Source organism: Perissodus microlepis, chromosome 5 (genome assembly GCF_051167445.1).
Source record: "Perissodus microlepis isolate ML-2025 ecotype Zambia chromosome 5, ASM5116744v1, whole genome shotgun sequence".
Lineage (NCBI taxonomy): Eukaryota > Metazoa > Chordata > Actinopteri > Cichliformes > Cichlidae > Perissodus > Perissodus microlepis.
The window spans coordinates 23,158,464-23,186,264 of record NC_140465.1 but is presented as its reverse complement, the minus strand read 5'-3'; the positions used below and the strand labels follow the sequence as shown (position 1 = coordinate 23,186,264).

At 40.5% G+C, this 27,801-nt stretch overlaps 1 protein-coding gene across 1 annotated transcript in view; it reads right to left on the bottom strand.

The window, feature by feature from the left end:
• The window catches only part of ca16b (carbonic anhydrase XVI b), a 111,833-nt gene extending 84,436 nt beyond the window's left edge, over positions 1-27,397 (bottom strand). Inside the window, exons 1-2 of the mRNA XM_084928892.1 lie at positions 26,464-27,397; positions 969-1,064 (exon numbers count right to left, since the gene is read on the bottom strand). Coding sequence (XP_084785018.1) covers positions 969-1,064; positions 26,464-26,548 — 181 coding nt within the window. The 5' untranslated portion in view covers positions 26,549-27,397. The remainder of the gene's footprint in view (positions 1-968; positions 1,065-26,463) is intronic.
• Positions 27,398-27,801: the final 404 nt, after the last annotated feature.

The following is a 27,801-nucleotide window of genomic DNA, read 5'->3' as shown; positions in this document are numbered from 1 at the left end:
ATAAAAAGAAAACAAATACCAAGTGCTCAGCAGGTACTCAGATACATTAACTCATGGTCTTGTAAAGTGCTGCTGATGAGTCAAATAATGAGCCATGCCATTATAAATGCATAGAGCTCACTGCTTTTATACTTTTTTTCTCCCCTTACAGCAAATTTAGATACCAGAAAATGGGAAAAATTAAACTCTTAAAGCATTTAAATACAGCTTTAGCTTAGAAGTTGATAAAATATGCTTCTGATAGTTTAAAATATTATACCGTGACATACCGTTTTAAATATTTTGATACATTATTTGAGCTCAGCTTCTTTCCTTATTTACAGGTTTATAACTCTAAAAACTTTCCTCCAAGACTACCACCCAAAAAGATGTGATATGCAAATTTATACCCAACTGTGAGATTATTTACAAGCATAAGAGTGCACAGAATGAATCATTCATTAAAGTATACATCAGACAGTTCACTGAGGGCTGCTATATTCATCCATCTTCCAAATGTGTTAAGGTAAACAGCTAAGAGATTGCAATACAGAGTAAGCAAGTCTTCTCAAAAACATTTATTTAGATTAAAAGCAAAGCACCAATAACGCGGTTAGGAATTAAACAATTACATTTTCATAGTACTGCTGACAGCATCCATCAGTCCTAATCTATACTTTTACAAATGAGATAGTTAACTCATTCTTTCCCGTTATGAATCTGAACATAGACTCGCTCCACAATATGTCACTGCTGTTCACTCCAGAGTGCATTTGTTTAATTGCTCTTATTAAAACCATACATCACAGGTATGCCATTATATGAATCATAAATGCTTTATTAAACCCATTTTGCTATAGCGAGGAGGGGGGGGGAAAGCTTGCTGGCGAAACAGCAGGAAATAAAATGGAAAATGGTGGGTAAGGCAGAAACGGTAAGCAATTTCCCCTCCTACTTAGGCTCCAGCCAGAGCATAAATGAGAGTTCACCTGAATAGGACCAGTAGGGGTCATCAACTGTCCTCCTCTCCCTCATTACGCCTGTGCCTCCATAATGGCTGCCTCCAGTGTGGTGACCCGACGCGACTGTGGGAGGGAGAGATACAGGTCAGAAAACTCAACAGGGAAAAGAAACATTTCTTTTGCAATGCAAACACATACTATGACAAAGCTCCTGTCCCTGTAGCAATTCAGTCTGGATTTGTACTAGTTCACAAACTACTGAAAGGATTTCACGCATAATCAGCTGAACACAGATAATTGCAATAAAATCTCCTGGTTTTCTATTTGAATAAGATTTGATGGATATTAATCACAAGGCTTGTCAGTCGATGTTAGCCAATCAAAGATATATTCACATCTGCGTAGCTTACTGGTAGACGCATTTTTGTGTGTGTGCAGCAATATTACTAAAATGATAAAAACCACATCGTTTTCTTTTTCCTCTCATAAATTGTTGGAGGGACACATAGAGCACAAAGAACACAATTAATAAACCGGCACAGAGCAAAGCCAGTATTCCCCCATGCATGAGATTTACTTGGCCACCCAAGAATATTACATGCCACCAAAATATAAGTGGCTTGTCATTTTAGCATTTCTCCATTTTTTTTTTTTTGACAGAACTGGAATAATGTGCTCTTATTTGTGCACTAAATTTTCACACTGTCCATCCCTGGCTTTTCTAGTCTTGTGGTCCCCTGTTAGCAGGCTGACCAATCATTGCTGTGGCAGTCCTTGACATAACTCAGCTACCTCGCCAAAGAAGTGTTGCATGCAGACGGACTCCAGCTCCACTGTTTTAGACCACAGCCGGAGAAGGTAGTCCTGTTTCTCCTCTGCTGTGAGCTGGAGGGTCACTAACCAGAACTGGATTAATCCAAGCTCACAGAGGCTCCAGAGCAGAACAAGGACTACCATGGCCAGATGAAGTACATAGTAATGCAGTGGGGACTCTGTACATGCGATAAGAACCTCGCTGAAGAGGCAGACACACACACACACACACACACACAGAACTACAAACAGAATCCAATTCTGTGAAAGCACTGAAAATACTTTTATACTTTGTTTGTGTTTTTGCCTGAGATATCTAAAATCCTTTTTTCGATCACTGTTGATACACAGATCAGGTCAGACTGCCTTGAATGTGTGTTTCAGATTGCAGCTACTCTAATCATTTGAGTTTGGTAATGATCACCATCACCAAGTTTATCCTACAACCCACTCTGGTGCCTCCTACACTCTTGCAGTTAACATTAATCACACCCTTTACAGTAGCAGTTGGTCTAGAAAAGAAACAGTCTAATTAGGCTGGACTGTCATTATGCTAACAACATATGCACGGATCTAACAGTATCACAGCAGCTTTTGAGCTAAGCTCCAGTAACGTTCAGACTGCCACATTGCTAGGAGTGCAGACAATTGGTCCCATGTCTTTCAGGGCACAACTGTCTTTCACTTGTGGAAAATTACCAGCAAGAAATCAAAAACACTCAAAACACAATGGTACAACAATGTTAGGAGGACAAATTGTTCTTAAGCATACCTACTCCCTAAAGCATGAAACCCCAAACTACAACAACCAAACTCATTGGGGAAAACATGCTCCAAAACAGATGCAGCCGGAGGGCTAGGGTGGAGGGAAAAAGATTGTCTAGTTGAAGCTATTGTGGGATGAGCACACCTAAAAATAAGAATGTTTTGTGTTGCTTTAAGGATTCAAAACCCGCTGTAGGTTTCAAAAGGTGGAGACGTGGTAATTCTGGTTCGCTGTTGCTTCAAAGATGCAAGAAAGTGGGTGAGCAGATCGTTTCTGTGTAGGAACAGCAGGGCGAACTAAAAACAAAACCAGAGACGACAATCTGCTCGACTGAAAATGGAAGAAGCCACTGTTACTTCTTTCAACATACTTTCTGAATCCACTGAGATTATCCATGTTGTATTAGTTTCTGTACAACTGGTTGGTGTGTTGAGTATTGTGTTCTCACCACTTTACATTCAATTTGACACAACAGCCGTTAATATCACTTTTCAAATGCAAAAAAAATCTATTCATGTGGGTTTAATCATCACTTCATTCTCACACAACACTTACTAAAGAGTAAAAAACAAAACAAAAACAAACATTTAGCACTTAGATCACAACTTAAAGTGGGCATCATTTGCTCAATTGTACATCCCCAGTCTCGTTTGGTCTGGGATTTTATTTGATTGTTAGGCAGTGATAAAATGACAATGTTTGGATAAAGCTTTTTCTTTTGGATGAAATTATAAATGCTACAAATGGGTAATTTTAGCCTATTCATAGGCTTCTGCTAGGTAACATGATGACATCATAATGTAATAGGGACAGGAACCTTCAGGGGCCTAAGCTGTACCTGAGCGCAAGGTCTGACTGTGTTCACAGATACTGTAATAGACCATCAGACAGCATTTGTGTAAGGTTTTTTGTTTTGGTTTGGTTTTTAAGCAGACACTTTTCCCCTCAAACAGTGCTTTGTTGAAGCACCTCTTCAACAATTTTAGTTTCAGCCTCTCTAAGGTCTCTCGCTCATGAAAAACCTGGTGGTGGGGGAGGCTGGGGACAGTGCCACTCTAGCCCCACCCCTGAACCCTGACTAAAGGGTGTTTTTTGACCATAAAGTCCATCTCCCAAGAGCGACTCCCGGTCCCCGCCGGCATGCCTACACCACAGGATCTCTGCGGCTGCATGCAGGAGTGAAGAGAGGCCCAGAGGCAACAGACTCACTTGCCTCAGGGGGCCTGTAGAGCAGCTACAGGAAGGGAGATGAAGAGCAAAAGCCGACAGCCAAATGTCACGTGCCACTGAAAGCGGCTGGTTGAGAGACCCTGACCGATTTGGAGACAAGGGCGGCTGGAGGTTATCATTAATAATCCTTTCACAGGTTCAACTGCAGAAATCCTATGACTTTTAATTCTTCTGTATGGATCTTGTTGACCAAGTGACTCTCCCCCCAAAAAGTCAACTTGGCTGGAGCTGAACAAAACAGGTTGGGCTTTCAGGGAGCGGCAGAAGTGCACCACTGTAAAGAAAAGCACTTGCTTTCCAACACAAGAAATTATCTTGTTATTACAATAATCGTAAATGAAGTGAAAACTCCATGAATCGCTCAGCCGTATAAGAGCTAGTGCAAAGGAAGAACCCAGATATTTCAGCACAGATCTGGATTACACAACTGGCCTTGTTGGCAACTGTGCTCTTTTAGCTGGTCCATGTGTGCCACACCAGTGAATGCAAAAATGAAAAGCTGGTTATAATAAAGCAAGAAGTCAAAGACAAGAAAACATAGCAACCCACACCCAGTATTTGTTTATTGGTTTAAATAAAAATCAGCCTGAAATGACACAATTTCTGACTGTCCACTACCATTACACTTCAGACAAAGCTCTGGCCTGTGGGCATGGTATGCGATCAAAGCCAACTGTAACATAAGCCATGAGCCACGCAACATGCCAACAGTTCGAATTTTTCTTTTGTTGAGGGGACATTACCATCAAAAATAAAAAATAATCCACTGTGTCTTCAGTTCCTTAGATGCTGAGAGTGCACTAAGACTCAATTGCATTTGCTACTGAAGCCAACAAAGAACATTTGGCGTGCTCCGCTCGTGGCAGAGACGTTTTAGAGTTAGCAGAAGCGGCTCTGGCAAGTAAATAAAGGGGCAGCCTATAAGGCAGCTGCTAATCCTTTGAGGTTGAGCCAAACTAGCCGCAAGGTGGGCATTATGCAAATGTGTAACATAGTGACTTAGATAGGTCTCAAAAACAAAACCTAAATTACAAAATAAAAGGCAGTGCAGCAGCACTTTTTTTAAAGGAAATAATACCCCACTTTGCCATGGAGTTTGGGTGTTGTAATTTTGCAGATTTTTTTGCATTAAAAAAACCTCGAAAAGCATAATATGGACACTTTAAAAACTCTGTGCATTAGCTGCCTAGCATTATTTACCAAAAGACTGAGAAACAGATCGTATTTGTTTTAATGAATTTTCTCACAAAAATCAAAACAAAAATAAAGCTTTAATGTCTCAATTTGCAACACAAATGTGACAGGATTTCCCGGTTCTTACTGTATTAAAAGACGCAACACTGCATCAGGATGTCGTAACAATAGCTATTTAATATCACACTTGTTAGTGTTCTCATGAGGTTAAAGGAAACTTTGAAACAATAGCAGAACTCCCCGGAGTCCTGAAGCCGAACCACATTTAGACAGTGAGTTGTAGTTGGCTTGATCAGCATCGCCGCTCATCGAATGAACACACACACACACACACACACACACCCCTCCAGCCACTTAAGACAAGCGGAGCTCTTACTAATAGTTGCATCATTACCGAGGATTAATTAAACTAAGCACAACTTCAAGCCAAATCTTTTCTTGCACTTAAAGCCAGTGCATTACTGTCTCCAAAATTGGTTTCCACTAAGGCGTGAGCTACATACACACCATTTTCCAAATCAAATTCATTGCTTGGAGGGAGGTCACAGAGGCTACATAAGGAAAGGCATAAACAGCTTCTTTGTCTTTGTCAGATGTACCGATTTACCACGGGGAGTCACGGGTTAATAACAAGTGTGAAACAGAGAGGCAGGGAGTCTGTGAGACTTGGAGCATATTTGAAGGCAGGTTGTGAAACAGGAGGGCTGCACCGTCTTTGATCAGAGAGCATAGGAGACAGCACCATGTCAACAGTTTACACACATCCATGTCAGCCGTCCCCTGTGGGCAAAGGATTAAAGCCACAGCATCTCTGATAGAGCAGAGCAGACAACAGTCGGTGCTGGGCCTGAAGGAGACTGAGGAGAACCGTGCTGCAATTAAACAACATACTTAAATGCGGAAAGCACATGTGGAATACAGGTAGTCACAGAAGATATTTTATACCATATATTTTTGGCCTGCATCGCCCAGCCCCCCACCGTTTGGAATCTCACAAAATAAAGGCTTCCAAACAACTACATAACAACAGTACACTGTGTAGCCTACAGAAACAATTTTCCCCCCCTTTTTCATCGCCCCGAGGGCAGTTAAATCATCTACACCACCATTAAGCCCTACTATTTGTTCCATAATATCACACTCAACAACAAGCCAAGAACCCCTGAGAGCTCTTGAAAAACAGGAGCCTAACAACAACCACAGGAGCATTTAACTTGCATTAGTCATTGGGGACAGAGATAAAAATTCAATCTCATCACCAGCATTAGTATCAGGTATGTGAAGGATAGTCGGGCTAACACATCTATGTCACCAAGAGGATTATTTGAGGATGGATTAAGCTATCAAATGCATCCTGAGTTGCAATGTCTGTGTAATTTGGATAAACCGTGACAGAGCGCTGGTGTGTTTAATGAGGTAAATTCTATCATCTATGACTGAAATGAACAGCGAAACTATCTCTGTTTATTACTGTAAATTGCTTAATGCAGTCAATTAATAAACTGACAAATTCCCTGCACAGATAGTTTTTGTCCTTTGCCTGTTATCGAGGCAATTACACATTGTATGGAGAACCAAAAGTGCCAAAATAAAATAATAATCTTTTTTTTTTTAAATCATAAATTTTCTCATATTAATTAAAATATCAGTGCATTAAAAACATGTTGAATTGTTTCACTATTTAATAAATTATTTCATGGTTCCTGTACAACATGAAATAATTTCAACTGTCACTGCAGCTCGTCAGCAGACCCAAAAGACTGCATAGCAAGTAAAGACAGACCATTCCCAGATAACGGTCTGATACAGTGGTATAGACAAGTTTGAAATACTACTGTTTGTGTCATCAAATACACTTGGGATCTTTTTTTAAGGTCAGAATCTAGTGGCTTAATCTTTAAATATCTAAGCCTTTATTCAAAAGTGCTGCGTTTTCAAAGGTATCAGGTCTCATCAGCCTAACAGCCAGCTCGCCTTACCAACTCTCAGCTGACCAGGTGGTCAGACCTCATGATACCCACCAAGAAAAGCCTCCTCCTGGCACACTGTTTTCACAACCCAAACACTCACTCAGCTCTCAGTGGAGGGTGAACACGGGATATAATTCACTTCACCGGGGAATTATACTTTCCGTGTCCGTGAGTCTGCTAGGGGCCATTCAGGTGCTGGTGTCATAAATTACATCATTAGACAGTTAGCGCGAGGGTCCGTGTGCCGGCCTGTTTTATGTGATCGCGCAGACTAATCTGCGGATAATTGACTTTACAGTGCAGCAATTATGCGCGATCCTCAGGCGGCACTGTTGCTGCAGATGTCGGACTATAATCGGAATGACTACTCGGCCTTCAGGTCTCCAGCCAGAACAGAGTATAATCTAGGCTTTCAGATGACATCTAACAGGTGATGTATGGATTATTGCAGTGTTTTATTTATTCCACAATAATTACATTTGGCCGAGTTAATCATAATGTTTCTCCAGAGTGCTCTCAGTACATTATTTCATTAAGTTCAGATGTGTTATATTTGTTTATAACAGTTTGCTTTCAATTAAAAAGTGACAGTAAACATATTTTAAATACAAGGAGGAAAGAGTATTTTTCACCAGGAGCACAAACATCCGGACCAGGATGTTAACGCTGCATGTGGATATTCTGATGACAAGCCTGCTCCATAAATAATTATATTATCTCTTTTTATTATTTATTCAACTGTATTCTAAACACCAGCTGTCTGTTAAAAGTTTTTCTACTAGAGGTAAAATAAATAAACTGTTCTTTGTTTTTTTCTTCAATGAGCATTGAGAGTTCTGTAAAAAAATGTTTTTAATGAATCTGCTGTTGATTAATCAGAAACACTGAATTTAACATACCAGTGTACTCCAGTGTTTGACCTTTTAAAATAATTTCATATTAACCGACCATTTATAGTTGAGCATTTTGCTAAAAGCTTTATAAAAACGTATATACATTTTAAAAGAACACAGGTAATTAGATCTCTTATGTGCCATTTTCACTGTAAAAATGAGTCAATAGTAAAAGAGGCAGTAAACTATGCAGTGAAGCCAAGCTGATGTTATAAAAGTATGCTGCTGTGTTACTGTGAGCCGTCCTCAAATCTGGACCCCTGACAGTGCTTGTCAAGTAGAAACTAGAAAGTATGCAAATACAAACTCTGTACTTGATATTGAGAAACTTAAATTAACTAAAGGCATAGTGTCCACTTGATTCCCTGGCAAAGTCCCCTAACTTTGATAGCTGACCCATGAAATTGATTCATGAAGCAATGCAGCACAGCAGGCATAACATATATTTTTAAATATTGGAAATTCTTAATTTAAGTAATTATTATTAGTATTACTTTGATTTTTTTTTATTTATTAAAAATAAAATATCAATATTTTAATTGGTCAATGGTTCATTAACCAATTTTATTTAATTAACAGCATATTTAATTATGAAATTATTTAATTTTGAGACTCTTAGCTATCCATACCAGAAAACCCTGCCAGATGATATTTAAAAACAAAATCCACACAAACCCAAGTCATGCAGTTTCATTTAGTGCTCAAAAAAAAAAGGAGGATAATGCTTCATAATGTAAAAATGGATTTCCAGAAATAGACAACCAGGCCCGTTTTTCATAATGTGTTTTGGTTTCATCTAACGTAAAAATAAAGATCAATTGTACTTGTACTAGTACATGGAGAGCCTTCGGGTAGTCTATCATTTGTTTCGAACCTCAGTGGCAGCGTTTGGCTTTAAAATATAAACCTGTCAATATTCTATATTTTAGCCATTAAAGGCAAATCCCATAAAAACACCAAACCGTCTAAAGCACCGACTCTGTATGTTAGCATTTCAGGCTTTACCTGCTGAGAATTAAACCAGTTTCATTAAAGCAACTAAATAATTACACAAAACACCTCAAGTTTTTCAGCAAACTTGAGTCATTAACAGGAGGAAACAGCATATTTGTCCGGAGCTATTTTCAGTCACAGATTTTGTTCGCTAATATTTACTCCAGCAGGACAGTGTATGTGGGTCTGACGAAAAATAAACTGCCCATGTTCTTGGTAATAATGAGAATAAGTCACGAAACAGCAACAGTGTGGCTTATTGATGTATTTTTAATTAGTTTTGTCAAAACTATGCTGCAATATGCAACATCATGCTTTGAAAGCTGAGACTATATTTGCTAGTAGGATCAATTTAACACTGGCACTGGCCTCTCCATGGGATTTCTTGAACGTAAGAGAAACAAATTATCAGTCTTCAAGGGCTGCAGCGATTTATGCACTCTCTTACCAACAACTTAACCTTAAAGGGACAGTTCATAACAAAAATTTAATTTACTTAATTTTCCCTGTAGCCTACGGTGCCATATATCCTGCTAAATCCTTTTACATTGAACAGTTTGGGAGCAGGTTATCAGGTGATGGGAAGAAAACAGCACTAGCTCGGTAGATTGTTTGAGTAACCAGGTCATTATTTCTGGAAAGCGATTGCTGCTGAGTTTTTACTGCTCCGAGCATCACGAGGCATTTAGTTCCTTTATATTCAAGAGAAATAATCTCTGCAGCTGATCTCTCCGAAGCTGGGGAACTTGCATTGTCACAATCTAAATGGATAACTAGCATCACAGGCTAGGGGGGAAAGATATGCATTCTATTATGGGGAGAATTGTTGCTTTAAAAACTGAGAAAGCCTTGTTCCAATCCCTGTAGCATCCCCGATGTTACCCTACCCTAATATGCCTGTTTATTTCAACTTAATTATCAAAGGAAAAACAACTTGGCTCACTTGCACCATTTCATTAACATAGTGTGTGTCTGCCTCACCATTTCACCAGGAGCTTTTTAAAAAAAAAAAAAAAAAAAGAAAGAAAGAAAAAAGAGAGAGAGAGATAAGAAAAACACCTTTTGGCAACAATAACATCCCAGAAAAGTGCGCACTTCGAGCAAGGTATTTTGCATCACCGTCATAGCCCCTAATGGATGTGCCGATGTGTTTGAATGAAGTGGATACTGTCCAACGAGTGCGTCAGCACTGATCCATTTTTCATATTCTCCTCCACATTTGTCCTGCTTTAGATTCACACGGCGACATACAGACATTTTGACAGTAGTTGTTGTGGGAGAGGGAAGCTTCACTTCACCCGCCCCCATTTTCTCAGCCATCCCCCTAATTAGAGGGAGAGAGAATGCATATAATTAAATGTACTAATTAGACAAACTACAGTCTAAACAACTTTTATATTATTCTGCCTGAATTCAGACTCACGAGAAGTGAGCTGCGTTTTTACAGGCATCATGAGTGTCTAAAGGCTAGACTCGCGCATGCAAAATCTCTATCTATATAAAAGGGAAATGTGTATTCTGAAGGAGACAGCTGCTGTCAAACGGAAGGACATCTGCTTCACTTTCTGTTTAACGGATATCTTTTCGCCAAACATGCGTACATTTCAAATGGCCCTTTTTTTATTTGATATGCCAAGTACCTCAGTCTATCCGCAGCGCACGGTGCATAGTTCCACATCAAGCCACAGTGGTAAAAACAAGGTCGGCAATCTGACTGTGAAGCAGAGAAGCAGGGAAAAATAAGTGGAGTTTGATCTTGTGAGATCATGTGTTTCTCATTCCTCGGGAAGCGGTCACACCAAGACCTCGGGAACACGAGAACTGCCAAGATCAGCCAAAGATGCGGCGCACGGGGAGCCAGGCCTTAGGGCTAAGACATCAAACTCAGAAATAATAAAACAACAAATATAATCCCAATGCAGATATTTAGAGCTACACAGCTAAAAGCAAATGAGCAGCTTCAGCAACAAGGACACCGACATCCTTGGGCAAGAGAAATGTAGTTGTAGTACAGTAAAATTAAGCCCATTAGTCTGGTGCTAAAATTGTTCCGCGACTGAAATTTTCAAAATTTCCCTTGACACCTCTTTTTTTTTTTTTTAATGCATATTAGCATATCTGTTAACATGTCCAGATCCATCTAGCTTCGTGTTCATCATGTTATTTGACAGGAAGTGCAGCCGCACATTCAGTACATGGCTGTTTTGTCAATGCCACGCAGAGTGCTGAAAGCCTAAAACGCGGCTCCACGCCGAGTTGGAGAGACGGGCAGAAATGGCGAAGAGACAAAAACTCGCAGCTCGCACGAGTATACGAATGCTATCAAAACACACACGATCGTGAGCATTGTGTGCATTATGGACCGCCTCCCAAACAGAAAACATTTTTTGTTTGCGTTTCATTAGGAAACCTGTACAACAAAGCAAGCTGAATAGGAGGAAGGGCAAAGGAGGCCTACTCGACTTTCTCATTATGCCACACTTGCTCTGCAGTCTTTTCTGTAAACTTCTCGGGCGAAAACTGGGTAAGGCCATCTCATTATAATCAAATCCAAACGTGTCACCGAGCCTCCCCGCTCGCAGTTTATGCGCATGCATTCCCAGCAGTTTTTCGCCAATTAGAAAGATATAGTGTGAACATCTGTGTCACTTGCGTTTTAATATTATATAAGTTAGAGGTGATGAGGCCTGAGCAGTGCAGTGTGTCATGTGTTAAACCTTTTACCACAAGAAATAAGTGAGAAACGCAGTACATCAAATGTCAGACTTTGATAACGCATGTGGGCGAAAAGGTCTAGATGAAAGTCTCCAGTGTATTTAGGCTTCCTTGAAAATGGAAAAAAAAAAGGGGGGAAAAAAAGAACAAAGTACACATCCTGACATTTATTCTCTACTCATTAGATGCCGGTAAAGAATAGAACTGTTCTATTGTCTGACCAAAGCCGGCTCTTGTGAATTAAAATTGGACGGCTTCCTGTGGGGGATTCAGTGTTTAACATTGCCACTTACAACCAGGCTGAATCTACAAGGCAAATCTATAGGGCAACGCTAGTACAGTGAATTAAGTGCATTAAGAAGCCAGAGTGTTCACTGATTGAGTGCATCAGGGCTTCTGATGAAAACCATTAACAAGATTAAAACAAATTCAGGCCTGCGACCCATTCTAGACCAGCTATAGCTTGTTCCTTTCACGGACTACAATAAAGCATCCTCAAATGTGCCTCCACACACAGTGGCAGGACTGGACATAACAGCTCTGACAGTGTCAAGAAAATTTACTGTGTAAAGTGAGTTTTCAATTTTCAATATGTGGCAATTGGATCACTTAAGTGCCAAGAGCTTATGAGGTCATTCCTCAGGACACAGTGTGCAGCCCTGCATGAATTGTCTAGTTATTGATTCTGAAATAAATTCAGCTGCCTCTGGTGGATGCATTACACTCCTCGCACGTTACTGGTGTTCCTGAATGGTGATGCTTGATTACTGGTAATATAAATGGGTCCATCTAGGAGCATGACACCGACACCACCAGGCCAGATATTTGATCGCAGTGACTGTAGGACAACCTAGCATGAAAATGTATGTTGGCATAGCTTCACGAGGATGATTTAAAGACAAGCATCTACAAAACAATTGTCAAGTTGAAAAATATTGCCCGAATAGAGGTGCAAATTCATTAAATAGTTTGGAACCAAATCAAATACCTGTAGAAATGTGCCTAGCACCGATGAAAAATACCCAAGCTTCGAGTTGCTAGCCAAATGACTCAATGTTAACCATAAATAATAGCAACTGCATAGGGCCTTGCATCACTTCCAAACAGACTTTGTATGCCTGCCTGGGGCCATACAAGCAGTCAGACCTCCTCCCTTCCCCTTTAAATGCTTTTTGATGTTGGGCTCTAATCAATACTTGAAGGCTGAATTTAGAAACGATAAATAAAACCATGAAGTGCAATGCACTTGATACATCTCCAACGCTCTCTCCAGTAGCCTCGCTAGTATGCAGTGTCGACTATTTGCAGTTCATTAGGTTTTTACCCCACCCTGCATGCAGTGTACAACAACCATCGTGCACTTCCTCAAATATTCACAGTGTATCAGTCTGCTGCTGCGCTACAATGTATTCTTTATATAGTAAAATAATCCTAATGAAAAACTTTGGTTTGCTACAGCAGGAAGTGTGCATTAGCCCATTCACTGACGAGTCCATGCAGTCATTGAACAGCATTTCCAATTACAAGTTTTCTTACTTAAAATTCCTGCATGATAGGGTCAGACTTGTCCCGTAGATTTCGTGATGCATGCTTTGGTCACATTCATCTAATGTCACTTTTTAATAAACATGCTTTAGAAAATTAAATTTTTCCCTCACACTGAGACGTCCTCAGTTCTCTGTTCCCATTGTTACCATTTAACTGCAAAACTGCAGTGCTTGTTTCCAGTAATTACAAACTGATTGATTTTGGCTTAGAAATTTTAAAAATTAATTTCAAAGATAATTTCAGAAAAATAAAAATAAAAAGATACCCTTAGAACTACCTGTAGTTTTATTGGGAATGGCAATAAAGCTAATGAATTCTAAAGTGGCCCCTTACTGGCTCAGCATCCAAAGCAGTTTAAATTTAAGATTTAAGATCACGGAGAAAAATAAAGCATAACGGGTCCAAACAATATATAAATGCTGATTAACTTGGGAGGTATTACACAGGAATCCGAGTGGCATGCTGCAATAGGGTGGCCGCTAATTAGCCAAAAGGGATTACAAGACTGTTAAAGCACCAGTCATCTATGCCAACATATCAATCACGACAAATGAGGACATCTGCTCATAACAGCTCCTCGACATTCACTCTTTTTTTTGGCCTTGTTTTCATATACACCAGCTTGGTGATTTTGGTGCCTAATCATTGGCACTTTTCTGTTCATTCAATGTTAGTCTATCAAAAGACCGCCATAGACTTTTTACAGCAGACTCACTAAAACCAACATGGCACGGATGTAATCTACATGTAGAAAAAGCTATTTAAGGCTGATAAACAAGAGATTCAGAGCATAAAAGAGCAGGCAAAAAACAAACAGCATTCAATTGAGAGGTACTTGGCTGTGACTCAAGGTAATGATTCTAATGAAACAGCATTAGAGCCAGCTTGCACAGGCATTTAGTTGCAGTTCTTATGACCGAATGATATGGTCCAGAAAGTGGCTGCATGTGCCAAATTCCAAGTTAACATAATCTAAAGATGTCAAGATATATTTCAATCATCAGCATCCCTTAAGCACGAACGACAACCATCCCAGTATATTTATAAAGCTGGAAACTGGGCAGTGTTTGCCATCATCTCTCTAAATATTGTCATAATAATTTCCATCTATTGACAAATTTATGAAGCAACTAATTGCTGCTCCACCACCACTACACTGCTACCCTTCAAATATGGTGGAGGAGTTCAGCAAAATGGTGAGCCTTGCAAGTAGTAAGCTGAATACCCCCTAAGTGCCATCATCTTTATTGGAAAAAGCACTTTAGTCAGTCTATTCAGAGAATATTCACATGCTTAAATACATGATTAACCTTTTATCGCAAAGCGCCAACTTCCACTTTAACAAGAAGACACTCGGTAATGTTACTGGTACCATAAGGCCTATTCAAAGCATTTAATTCTAAACATTACAGCAACACAGATGATTGTCTTGAGATCTGAGAGGCTGAAGCAGCAGAGTGGTTGCTAGCTCCCACCTGCTTGACGCTGGCTGTTAAGCGTGGGGACAGATGATCTCTGCAATCCCTGAGTGATTACTGGTTACCTTGGGATGGATCTGCTCTGCTTCAGTAAACACGTGTGTTGTTAGGTTTAGATTAGCTGTGACAATAACACAGAGCAGCTATCACACTTTCAGTTTATGCCGGTGTTTGACAGATAAGCGGACACACGAGAATTTGTGCGACAGCGCAGCTCAAACTATCCAGGGATCAAACAGAAGGACTTTTTCTCCTTTTTTGGTTTTGATAAATATTCGATAATTCAGCTGTTTACTGTGTTGTCATAAAATTTCACTGTCTGGTGAATATGAGAGTTGTCTTTGTTGAGGAAGCATAAAACAATATCTTTCTGAAATATGGAAATGTCAAACGTAAAGGCCATGGTATTCAAATCCCTAGTTAATTAGGGTCCTACTACCAGGAGTGTTTGTGTTGAAGTACAGAAACATTTGCATTCCCCAAAGGGAAGCGTGTCAACAGGATCGATAGCGTAGACTCTAAACTCCTGGTCTGACTTAAAAAGCCTCCAACTCAGCAGATCTTCTCCCCAGGAATTCCCTGAAATTAACCAACACCAAATTTTCCCCACTAGCAGCCTATGGTACTTACAATATCCATTTTGTGAATGAGTGAAACATCCAAAAGGAGGCTATGAATAATGATATATTATGTACCTAAAAGTGGCTTAGGACCACCACAGTAGAAGATGGTTAAAAACCCAATTACCCTGAACCTTTTACCTGTTGGTTTCTGGCTGAAAAGAACATCGATCTCATTCTCAACCCAAAGGAAAGAGCCTTGGGACTCATCTGTTAAGGTGTTAACTTAAGGAGTTTAATCATCATTACAACAATGGCGATTGTCTGCCCAAAAAGATTTGGGTCAGATGAAAGCACAAGGGGCGCCGAGCCAGCTCAAACTCCTTAAACAAATAGGTTTCCAGGAGTCAACATTGTAAAAACGGGGCAAAATAAACAATACCAAAATTTTACGTCATAAATCAAGAATGCCCACAATTACGTGTAACAGTTTGTGTTGCTTCTAATGGCATCGTTTTCATTAAGTCATTTACTTATGGTTTTGATTTTTGTAGTCGTGGTCCTCCATAAAAGCAATCGTGAAAATGAAGGCATAAATACAATCAGACTAACGTGGCACCATGTCAAGCTTATGTTAATGTTCATTTGCTCTTCCATTCAAATAAAACACTTTCCCATCTCGTTGAAGGTCAAAGGCTGAATGATGCGCACAATTTCATACACAAGTCCTGCCGTGACCTAAATTTGAACTAGCAAAGAAAAAAAAGAAAAATGTCGCGCTGGCTTTCTATAGTTGCTCAAGATAACAAGAATATAATTTATGTAAAGGTTAAAATGTAATTCATCACACACACACACACCTTGACTCTCATTCAACAAGCTTATTTTGCATTCTGCCAAGCACTCTGAGCTTGATAAAACATGCACCGCCTAATCCTATATCTTCAGTGATTGTCGCCATAATTCATGACAGGGAAAATGAGCCTCGTGGAGGAGATAGCCTACTTTTGAATTTGTTTTTTCCTCGCCTCGGAAAAAGACAATCTTGAATGTAACCCACATTTAAAAAAATAAAAAAAAAAAAGAGCAGAGAAACACACCAAGTGTGCACAAAGGAAATACGTATGGTCTGTTGACACACAACACTAAGCAGCACAAAAAAAAGCCCCATTGTTTCCATTCTCCACAGGGCAACACTGACAGACAGTTCAGCTGTAAGTAAAGCCGACACGGTATCACGTCGAGGCAAGTTTTTTTTTTTTTTAAAGGGGAAAGAGGACACGGCGACGGAAGGACACAGGACATTTATTGATATAGCCAAGTCCTCCAGTGCAGCAGTAGATGTCCTTCGGTGAGAGTGCATTATTGCCTGGACATTAATCACTATTGTCATGAAGCACAGGAAATAAGTACACGAGTTTCCCCGGCAGCATTTTCCCCCCTTTCTTTTAAACCCGCCTGGTCCGTTCCAGTGCGCGCCTGTGTATGCGTGCATATGTGTATGCGCGTGCATCGTCGGGTGTTGCTAGGACAAATGAAATGATTTGGAGTGAAGTGGCCGTGAGTCATTCTAAATGATTAAAATGCTACTGTGACCAGCTCCGAGTATCTTGGCTGAAAGAATGAGGGAAGTCAACCATACACGCACCAAGTAATGAAGTGATGACTGATTGCCTTGATTAACATAAGTTACACAAATAAACAGTTTAATCACCATTAATATCAAATTACAGTAATTATCTTATAAAATAAACACTCTTCCCAGAATGTTGAGCTCATATTGAAATTCTCCACTTCAATATTAATTCCTGCAATTTCAGGCAGGGCAATCTCACCCTCAGTGTCAATGGAAGCCAGTGAGCTCAAATACACAAGGCCTTTTCGCTGTGTTTTTACACCAGATCAGTCTTTGCCAGACAGAAAATGTTGGGGGGAGGGGATGCCTATATTTATAAGAAACAATTAAATTCATACTTAATGATGCTTCTCTTTTCTTATTAATTTTCCTCCGATTTTTGTGGGAGGAGAAGGAACGCTGCAGTCACACTTCCAATTAAAGGAGTGGAAGTAATAAATAGAAGTAAAACAGTCACAAATTGTCTCCAGCCACATCAATTTTAAATGAGCTGCAAATGTGTCTTCAATACGCCTGTAAAACAAAAGGAAATCCCAAAGCAACTGACAACAATATTGGAAATGCAGTTGCTAAGAACAGAGTGCTCGATGATGCTCCATTTCTGAAACTTACATTAAGCACTACAGAGACATAAAAGAGCCGTGGCACAACTGCAAATCGATGAAGCTGTATCGAGTGGACAAGAGTTGGCCTTGGCACTCAGATCTACAGTCAGACATTTTATTAGGTACACCTTTCTAGAAACGGGTTGCACGCCCTTTTGCCTTCAGAACTGCCTCAATTCTTCATGGCACAGATTCAACGATGTGCTTGGAAACATTCCTCGGAGATTTTGGCCCACATTCATGTGATAGCATCACAGAGTTGCTGCACATTTGTCGGCTGCACATTCACGATGCAAATCTCCTGCTTCACCACATCCCAAAGGTGCTCTATTGGATTCGGATCTGGTGACTGTGGAGGCCATTAGAATACAGTGAACTCATTGTCATGTTCAAGAAACTAGTCTGAGACAATACCGGCTTTGTTACATGGCGTGCTAGAAGCAGCCATCACAAGATGGGCATAAAAGGATGGACATTGTCACCAATACAACTTAGGTAGGGCTGTGCTATTTAAATGATGCTCAGCTGGTACTAAAGTGGCCAAAGTGTGCCAGAAAAATATCCCTCACAGCACCAGAAGATTGAACCGTTGATACAAATCCATAACGGTTCAGGCTTTTGTGCTGTTTAGATTAAATTCTGACTCTACACATTTAAATGTTGCAGCACTAACTGAGACCTGTCAGACCCATTCCTCTATTCTTCACTGTTGTAACACATGCTTCCTGCCCTTAGCTGACCGGGACAGCACCCAGTGTGGTCTCCTGCTGGTGTAGCCCAACTACGTCAAGATTCGATGTGTTGTGCATTCAGAGATGCTCTGCAGTGTGGCAAATCTCCTCTGAGTTTTGGCTAACTAACATCAAACAATGGTATACCAAGTCGTGACTAAAGGATTTCTTTTTCAAAAAACAGCAAATGTATATGGCACTTGTTAAACAGAGCAATGAAGACGGTGAACTAAATATAGTGTAATTTAAAGGGTTAGCGAATTTGGTCCAGTTGAAATAATGATCTGCAACCTGGTGGCTAGACAAAGAAGTATAGTTATGCTATCATATTTATATTAGCCTGAGAAAAACACAGGATGAGGATTAATACAGTCTCAACGAAAGTACACGTTGATTCCTGATTGACAGAGACAATTAACATCATATGGCAAGAAGAATAAAATGAAAAATTCAGACAAGAAAACTGAGACGACCCCATTCACAACACAAGGTTAGTCATTAATACGATGCTGCATGGTTTGGATTACTTGCTATATAAAAGTTCTGATCCTAAGCTTAATGTCCTCTTAGTTTGGCGAGAGTGATTCTTTCCTAAAGAGTAAAAGGAAAACGTGTGCGCATGGGACACTGAGAGAACACAGGCTGTGGTGTACACCCTGTGTTTTTAAAAAATTTAGCTTAAAGACATGCTGCGTATGAAGAGTGCTAATAAAAAGCTGTAGAGGCTGAGAATGACAACTGAGTAGTTTTGGAGGGCTCGTGTCTACTCAAAACACAAGAGACAAAGCACTGCAGCACACTTAAAAAAAAATCCAACATTAAAAAGCCTCCTCCAACTCAGAAGCAGCTTGGACCCAGAAACGAGGTCAATAAGTCATCACTTAATGAGCAGATTCCACAGATTGACAGCTGGTAGTTAATCAACAATAACGTCCCTAAAAAAGGCAGGGAAGAGAAACACCCCAGCTACCAGGAATGCAGATAATGCGGGCTTTGAAACCCACATTATCTTTTTATTAAACAAACCAGTTTACTTAATAAACCACAAGTAAGGAAACACATTCAATATGTTTGATTAAACAATGTGTAGGGGGGGGAGCTCTAAATGTAAACATGTATTTTGCTTGCTCGTTCTTTGAGAAGCAGCAAAGCTTCTCTGCTTCAGAATGCACACAGTGTGTTAGTGCTGGTACTTTTCCACAGGAGAAAGCCCACTTTAACATAAAAATGTTGGTAATCTGTCAGCACTGATAGTTTAGACAGCCAGTATTTGCAAACCTTCTACAATCTCAGAGTGATTGCAGTCAGTCCAAGTGAGATGGCAACTGTTTGTAGAAATATCGTCTCCTTTCAGGCGACCTGGTCGACCAGCTTGCAATCAAAAGTGGTTGTGAGTGCGCGACATCAACAAACTCTGGACAACCATTATAGTCCTCACAATTTTCAAGTGGTCAGAGAACGGGAAACATTTTTAACTTAATACAATCACCATCCACCATTTATTATTTTTATTTTTACTTTTTTTGTAGATGCAACAAGGATGCTGTCCTCCCAGTTTTACTCATAGGACTGAGTCATTAGCTTCCTCTGAATAGCTTTGTCAAGATTAGCGTGTCCAGTGTTGGATGGGGTTTTTTGGATTGAGCCAATTTAACATAAACCTAGTTACATGTGTGCATCAGGACAGGGTCACCCCAGCTTAAAATGCACAAGCACCAGGTGGTGATTAAACACTTCAGCATGACTGCTCAGCATATAGTTATGGTAATGAGCCTGGAGTACCTTAAAAAAAAACATGGTTGAAATAGTTTTCATCCCAGTCCTTGGTGTGGGCTTTTTTTTGTTTTTTTTTGTTTTTTTGGTACAAGGACAAAACCTCTTTGGTGGGTGCTCGTATGTTTTTGTTGTTGCCGTTTTCCTATGCAGGAAAAACCCTGGATAATCTTAGGCCTGTCTGGTGCTTCTCTGGCACTGACAGCTACAGCGCTTGTCACTGTGGTTATTCTTCACTAGCTCAGTTGGCCTCTCCCTACCGGCCCTCTCCCTGCCTACACTTTCATAACCAGTGTGAGCACTGACACAATGACGCACGAAACAGTGCATTTAGCTGTTACTGTGTTCAAAAGATGAAGCGGTCAATAACCATTTAAGTTTAAAAGGAAAAAAAAGGTGTACAATAAGAAGTAGAACGAGAGAGAGAGAGAGAGAGAGAAGGATGTAGAAATCGAAAGGGAGGCCTGACTTATAAAATTTGGGGGTTTATAAAACTGACCGGGTGCAGGGGCTGGCAGCAAGACCCCCCTGAGCCACTGAAGAAGAAAATAATCACAAGTGGTAGCAAAGTAGTTGCGAAGCAGTGTGTAAGCGGAATGCCACGTTGTGTCTATACATACTACCTGTCCATTGCAGGCAACTCTAAATTTTTAACCATGAGCTGACACACTCTCGTGAGGTGAAACGGGAAGCAAGAAGTACATCCTCTCACACTGAGCTGAAACACACCATGGACTCCACACTGCCATTTTGCTCTTGTCTTCACTTTCTTCTCTTATAAATCTGAGGAGTTTCAGTTTCAAAGGGAGGGATTCAAATGCACTACTGTGCAGGCTCACAGGACCAGCTGCCAAAACATGGAACCAAAAACCTCAGGCTACAACTGCACCTTTACATAAAATCTCACTTTTAAATGGCTCAAAACAACGAGCTCCACCCAATCCCTCTCAATGGTTACTAAAGTACACGCTTCGTTTTATATGCATCTAAATGTAACAATTTATATAATAGAAAATGACCAATTTTGCCCGCCAGTGCTCGTGGCACTGAAACCTAGCCCAGAGATTAAAATGCTTCGCAAATATCAAGTCCTGAGTCACTGTCAGTCTTTACATCAGTGAAAAATTAGACCAATTAGGACAGCACATAAGGCTGACTAACCACACTGCACCAAATGAAATCACGCGCAGGGGCGACTCACTGAAAGTTGGCATCACCAGTGCTAGGACGGGGAAAGTTCATCTTGCGCCCTGATTGGATTTTCAGCATTTCTTGGAATTATTTTCACATATGAGAATATGATGGAGTGCCTTTCAATTTCATTTCACAATGACTATTCCAGGCGCACAGAAAACTTATGTCTGGTATTTTCAGTACATGACCAAACGCTTCTAAAATAGAAAACAGAACAGAATCGAAATAGAACAGAGAACAGGCACAAAATGTGTGTGTGCAACATTAGCACTGAAACTGAAAAGTATATATAATATATTCATGCATAAGAAAAATTCATCTTAAAACCGACACGATTCCTCAAATGTTTGTGAAAGTCAGTCTCATTTGTCCTCAAATCCCTTTAAAGTAACGGCTTCTTTTAAAAAAAAAAAAAAAAAAAAAAAGTAAATGTCCTTTAAATGTCCTGCATTTAACATAATTGTCCTATTATTCCAACTGTGCTGCCGCATAAACAAAACTGACTCTCTTAATAGCAAGTACAAATTCTACATGAAACTGTGGAATAATAAAAAGGTAGCTCATTTCACAGGTAAATGAGGAACATTTTTCACAGATGATCAGTTAGAGGTTACACGATGGGGTGCTTTCTGCACACCACAATGGTTGGCGGTTGCTAAGTTGGCTCCCTCGTAGTTCAAACAATCACGGTTCAAATACTTTTACCAACAATACTGCGTTCTTGTTTTAAGGTCCCCCCCCCCAAATCTAATTAGAATGACAGATAAGCTAGTCATTAAATTTAAAAGCAATAAGCAAAGGATGAGCATCACTAGCAAAGGGATAAACAGCGAGTTATCTGCACGCTGCACACAAGTGAAAAGTGATTACAGTTGCAATGTTTCCCCATCGGAGCATTTAGTGGGTGGCACAGGCAGCTGGTGGAGAGACAACAGATAACACTGCGCTGAGCCCATCAAAGATTGAGAATGAGCATATGTTACTGATGCTATTTAAAAACCACGAGAGTCCGTTTTGAGACGTGGTGTCAGTACTGTACATACTGAACCAGCTAGCCAGAAAAAAAAATTAAAAATACCGAGGACCTTGATGATAATGATGCTGTTGCCAGCTTCAGTGATGTCCAGACAGCTGGCATCCTGCTGGCCCAGCGGTATATCAGGACCTCATTAATTAGATTAATAATTTGTTTGCTCGGTACTATTCTATTTGCAGCAGGCAACAATGATGTTATTTGAAAAGGGCAATTTTTACAATTCAATACCTTTGAAAACTTCCATTAATCCGCACATGGTTATTTTTTAAATCTTTTAAAAGGTCCTTTCTCCTCTTCCCCCCGTGTAACCAATTATTCCACAGCTGCATCGCAAGGCTGTATTACACACATATTTAAGTGAATTTCTATAATTACCAGTGAGCAATTCCTATGATGGATGCAGAGGTGCAAGTCCAACCACACACCATACAGTTTCTTTTTAAAAACACAATAGTAAATAATCTTCTTATAAGTCTTTATATGCACCGTTTTACTGAAGAGAATTACATTTTGGGTGGAGGTGGAGTCATGGTGCTTGCATTAGTGAGAAAAGACATGCATAACTGCCTCTGTATCCAAAGAAAAAAAATCTGCATAGGTTATCATGAAAATAAATTGGCCCTGACAGCCATTTGTTTAAATCTTGTATCCTTTTTTTTTTTTTAGTTTCTCTTAACCTTTTAAAATTCATACTTTCACGTTAACTTCGGCAGTAACGTCTTTGTAAACCAGCCTAAGAATAGCAGAAGAACACAGCTGAGAGAAACTGGAGGACTTATCCTCCCCCAACTTCAGGTGGTTTCTCAGTAAGCCGGTGCGGTCTTAATGCCGTCTTTTGAAACAACAGTGTTGTCACGACACAGGAACTGATATTCAAAGCCATTTGTAAAACCACGGGGCTGACGATGGCAAAGGACTTTTGAATTTCAATGAATGATATATACATAAAGATGTAGAGGCCGGTGAGTAAGGGAGAGGAGGTGGGACCGTGTGGACACTATGGTGTATGTGTCAACTCCCTGTTGGAGGGAGAAGAGAGGAAGAAAGTGCAGCTGGTACCGGTGTATGGCTATTGCCAAAACACAAGAAACCGTTTTAACTATTTAGAAATGATGTATCCTGATGGCATTCCATATTCAAGACACTGAAAATTGGGGCCTTTTTTCAGGCTACTACTTAATAAAACAGCTAACTGAGCACATGAGGATATGGAAGTGTGGAACTGAAGGATCTTGGGGCAAGGGGGGGGGGGGGGGGGGGGGGGGGGGGGGGCAGAGAGGAACCATTCTCAAGTGTTACATCACTGCTACTTTCCTATAGAGGGTGATTGGTGCCACAGGAGCGGATCCATTAAACAGTATCAGACACTAATATGCTTGTACAGCGAAGCCATTTTCATGCACGCACAGCAGCTTTGACCTTTGACATCACCAAGGGAGCCGAATGCAAATGTCCAAATCGTTAAACGGTTTTTACCCTGCCAGTTTAAAGAATTTCCATAAATCGTTGGTCGTCATGTGTCCTGCCTCAAGTATGCTCTATCCTTGACAAAAATCAAACTGCATTTTCCACCACTGGGAATAAATCTGATGTAGAGAACGTCCTTTTGAGTGTTACATATATTTAAAAGTTCACACCTGTCCCTGATTTTCCCACATTTTCTGGAGGACATATGTGTAAATAGCTTATGTATTACAGCACAGATGATGGTGGAATGTATAAAAATGTGTCTGTTTATGAGTTTTTAAATCTCTGAATAGCTGTTTATGAACCACATCTGTAAAGACAGAACAGGGATGTCACCAGAACCGATACTTACAACATCTTTCAATAATTCTGAAAAGGCAACGCTACTCATTGGTTTTGTTTTGGGGTTGGTTTTTTTAAGTAACATAGGTACCAAGGCTGCAATTCTTCTGCAACTGATGGGGGCAGAATACACCTACAACTGTTCTAACCCATTGTTTCATATTGAAGAAGAAGGAGGAGACACCCCGAGCCCAACAAGCACACCAAAAACCACCTGTGAAAGATGGCAACTAGCTCTAGCTAGTTTGCTGATAAGAAAGGCAGTATCCATGTTTGTGTAGCGATCCTGAAATGTTTGAGGCTGATGGCATTGCCGTTGTGAAATCTGCCGCATTTCATAAGACTGAACTGTTTGCAATGGCTAACATTAAAGAAATGCTTAAGCTAATGTAACTATTGTTGTAACTCATTGTGACGCTACTAGGCTACCCAGCAACGATCCTTAAATTTCAGTCTGTATCCCATCAAATAAAATATAATGTTAATATTTTTAAAATAAACAGTCTTCGACCACCATCTTACTGATTTGAAATGATTTTAAAATAAAGGAGTTAATGTTTAATGACAAGGGATATTCATTTTGTTTGTCTCTTTTTTTGTCCGTGGTATCAAATTGGGCAATGAGAATCATAACTCCACTAGCACTAAAAACTACATTTCGGATATATGACACCTAGTACTGTGTCTTTAAATACCTTTAAGTATGGGAATAAAAGGGTAACAATGCTCACAATATCATACAGTAGAAAAATTATCCAATTATCCTCATGATGAAAGCTGAGTAACTGAAGAAAAAAAACATTTGAAAGGGGAAAAAAGGGGAATGGTGTTCATTTATGTGGTTAGTCATTCAATACTATCGTGTTAACCTTATTAACATGTCAATTAGCCGATTCGTTTGCCCCACTAGCTGCCACTATCTGGTGATTTTCGTTCACTTTACATTTATCCACTTGTTAATGCACTAACAACAGAAGTGATGAAGAAGTGACGCTCATAAATCAAATTGCCAGGAAACTGAAATGTTGGTGTCAGCTTACAGATGCATTCTTTGTCCAATACCTACTTCTAGTCCAATCAGTTCATTTATGAGCAGCTGTCTTGGCATATGTTGGCTTACAGGTGCCAAACATTGCAATGCACCACTCCCAGAGATACAGCTGTTGTTAAGAAACATATTTTCATGTTGCAGTTTGACCACTGAAAAAATCAGATTTTAGTTAACCCCCTACCCATCACAATTTAATGGAGCATAATAAAAAATTTAAACATAAGACATGTGTTTAAAACTTACATCAGCTGTTTTAACTGTAAAATCGACATCACTCTTGGCCTGGTATACAATACAGATATCATCCTTACCCTATCAATAAATCTGAGGGGTCATGAAGCGAAAAGGGAAAAAAAACCTTCAATATCTTAAAGTGTGTCATTCCACTGATTGTTTTGATCCATCTTAAAGGGGATATAAATCAAAACCTAATCACAATCCCTTTGACATTTGACCTCAAACCCAGCATTAGCCTTCACTCGGCCTCCTCTGTGATTCCTGAATCTAAATGAAGTCCAACCTCCCCCCAACCACAAAGAGCACTTCGAGTGGGAAAACAACATTTAAAAAAGGGACACAGGCTTCACCACAAGACCCAGTGTTGCACCACACTCAGCAACCCATGACATTTTGTCAGTTTCCCCACATTTAATAAAACATACTGAACGGATGGTTGAAACAGCTGTGGCAACGGATACAACTCCTTAAACGCTTAAAAACGTCAATATTTAGTCATCCCTGTCTCTTTTCCTTTTATTTTTTTGCACAGGACAAGCAGCCTACAATCCAGACCTGCATTCGTACTCCAGTGGCATTAATCGCCTCTCATACATGCACATCCATCCACGAACCAACAGCGCTAACTATCGTCCTCATCCTCGCCTCTACCTACGCACATGACAGCGAGGAAAAGCACATAATATACCGCCACATAAACTAAAAGCACAACTACTGTGCGTCTGTAAAATAACTTATTAACCCCGCGATAAAACTGCAGGGCACCCGGATAAATCAATCTTCGTAACCCAACGGAAGAAGGAAAAAAAACACCAACGTGGAAACACCGGGCATAAAGTATAGCCACAAGAGTGCCTCCAGGAATGTTATTGTGCATTTCCATACATTCATATACTCCGAATCGCTCTGTGCGACTAGCCAGCTAACGAGGGAAAAGGGTCAAACGGCAGCTCGGAGACTAGAACCGGCTCTGCTTGAGTGTTCAGTGTGGCGTTAACGCAGGGATACTTTGCGCCATAGTCTCGCTGCTTAATCAATAACATGCACACAAATCACGCAGGCTAAACGTCTCGGCGGCTGGACGTTGAACTCGGCTCGGCCCTGAAACCGTTAAGCTAAACGTTACCCTTCATCTCCACAAGCAAAACCTTTATCCGTTTACCCTTGAAAATATAAGGGGAGGGGGTAAAAAAGAAAAGGGGGGAGCTAAACTAACACTGTAGCGCGAGGCACCGGAGGAGTTGGGCTGAATAAAAATGATAGCTAACGCGTGTGTTTGCGAGTACTTACCAGGCTGACAGTCTTTGTGTTTGGGCAAGGTTAAAAACATTAAGGATAAAATCCACCAGTAACTCGGTTCCCGTATTCTCCGCATGTTAGTCTACTCATCGAGAGCAGCAAGAAGGCAACGGGTGACAAAGTTTGTCTTTTTCTTCTTCTTTAAAAAAAAGAGAACAACCAGAGAAAGCGGGAGAGAGAGAGAAATCACTCACACTCACACCACCTAAGCTAAAACGAAGTTGGCACAGTGGCCACGAAGGCAGAGCATCAAAGTAATGGTTGGCGGTCAGGACACAGTCACTGCTTTTTCTTCCTCCCCCCTTTTTTCCTTTTTTAAAAAGACAAAAATTTTCGCCTCCGGTCTGAGCACAGGCTGCTCTTAGCTTCGAGGAATAAAACGTTACGCACGCTATGGCTGTGCAAAAACAGTTCAAAATCTGTTGTTGGACTCCTCCGTGTGTGCAGCTGCGGGCTTCCAGATAGCGACATTCCCGAAGTGTAGCGAGGTCAATCGGCGATCAATCGCGGTATTTAACTACAGGAGGAAGAAGCAAGGGGGGAGAGAAAAAAAGTGATCGAATAATATTGACTACATGCGGTCATTATTAAGTGATTATCCGCGGCGTCAGCGAGACGAAGCCCGAAGCAGAAAAGTGGTGCTGGAAATGTCCCATTCTTCCATCCAGGAAGTAGACTAGCGGTCAGGCGTGCACGGATATGTGGCTACTGGTCTGGTCCCATCCTACCGGACAGGCTGCGTGTGTGCAAAAGAGAGCGAGAGAGGGAGTCAGCACGGGGCGGGAGCAGCGAAGGGAGAGGAGAAGACGAGGGGGGGAGGCGGTTCTTGGATTTGCTGAATGCAAAATGACTTCTAACGGACCCAGAAGCTGGTTTCTGTCTAGGGTGGCTGTGATAAGAAAGACTCCAGAAATCGAGAGCTTATGTCCACCATCCACGCGACACTCCACTGCCTCTTATTAAAAAAAACAAACGTTTTTCATCAAAACATGTTGCATCAAACAGAAATGTTGTTAGATATCTATCTGAAGCACGGAGGCGGAAAACATAATAGCCAACCGGCTAATTCCACTGATTGCACCCCACCAATGCTGTCCTCTCGCAGTTTTGTTGCTTCCTCTCAGGTCCTATTATTAAAATGACCCCTCTGTGGCCGCGCAGTGAGGACCCCTTGCCTCCTGCTGGCAGAACTGTGAATGGAATACTTTAGCAGCAATCATCACCTGGAATATCCTCTTGTGCAAGTGTGTACTGATTGGAGAATTATGCATCCACTGGTGATACTCCCTTAGGTAAATGTGTAGTCAATGGTGTTCTTGCAGAACTATC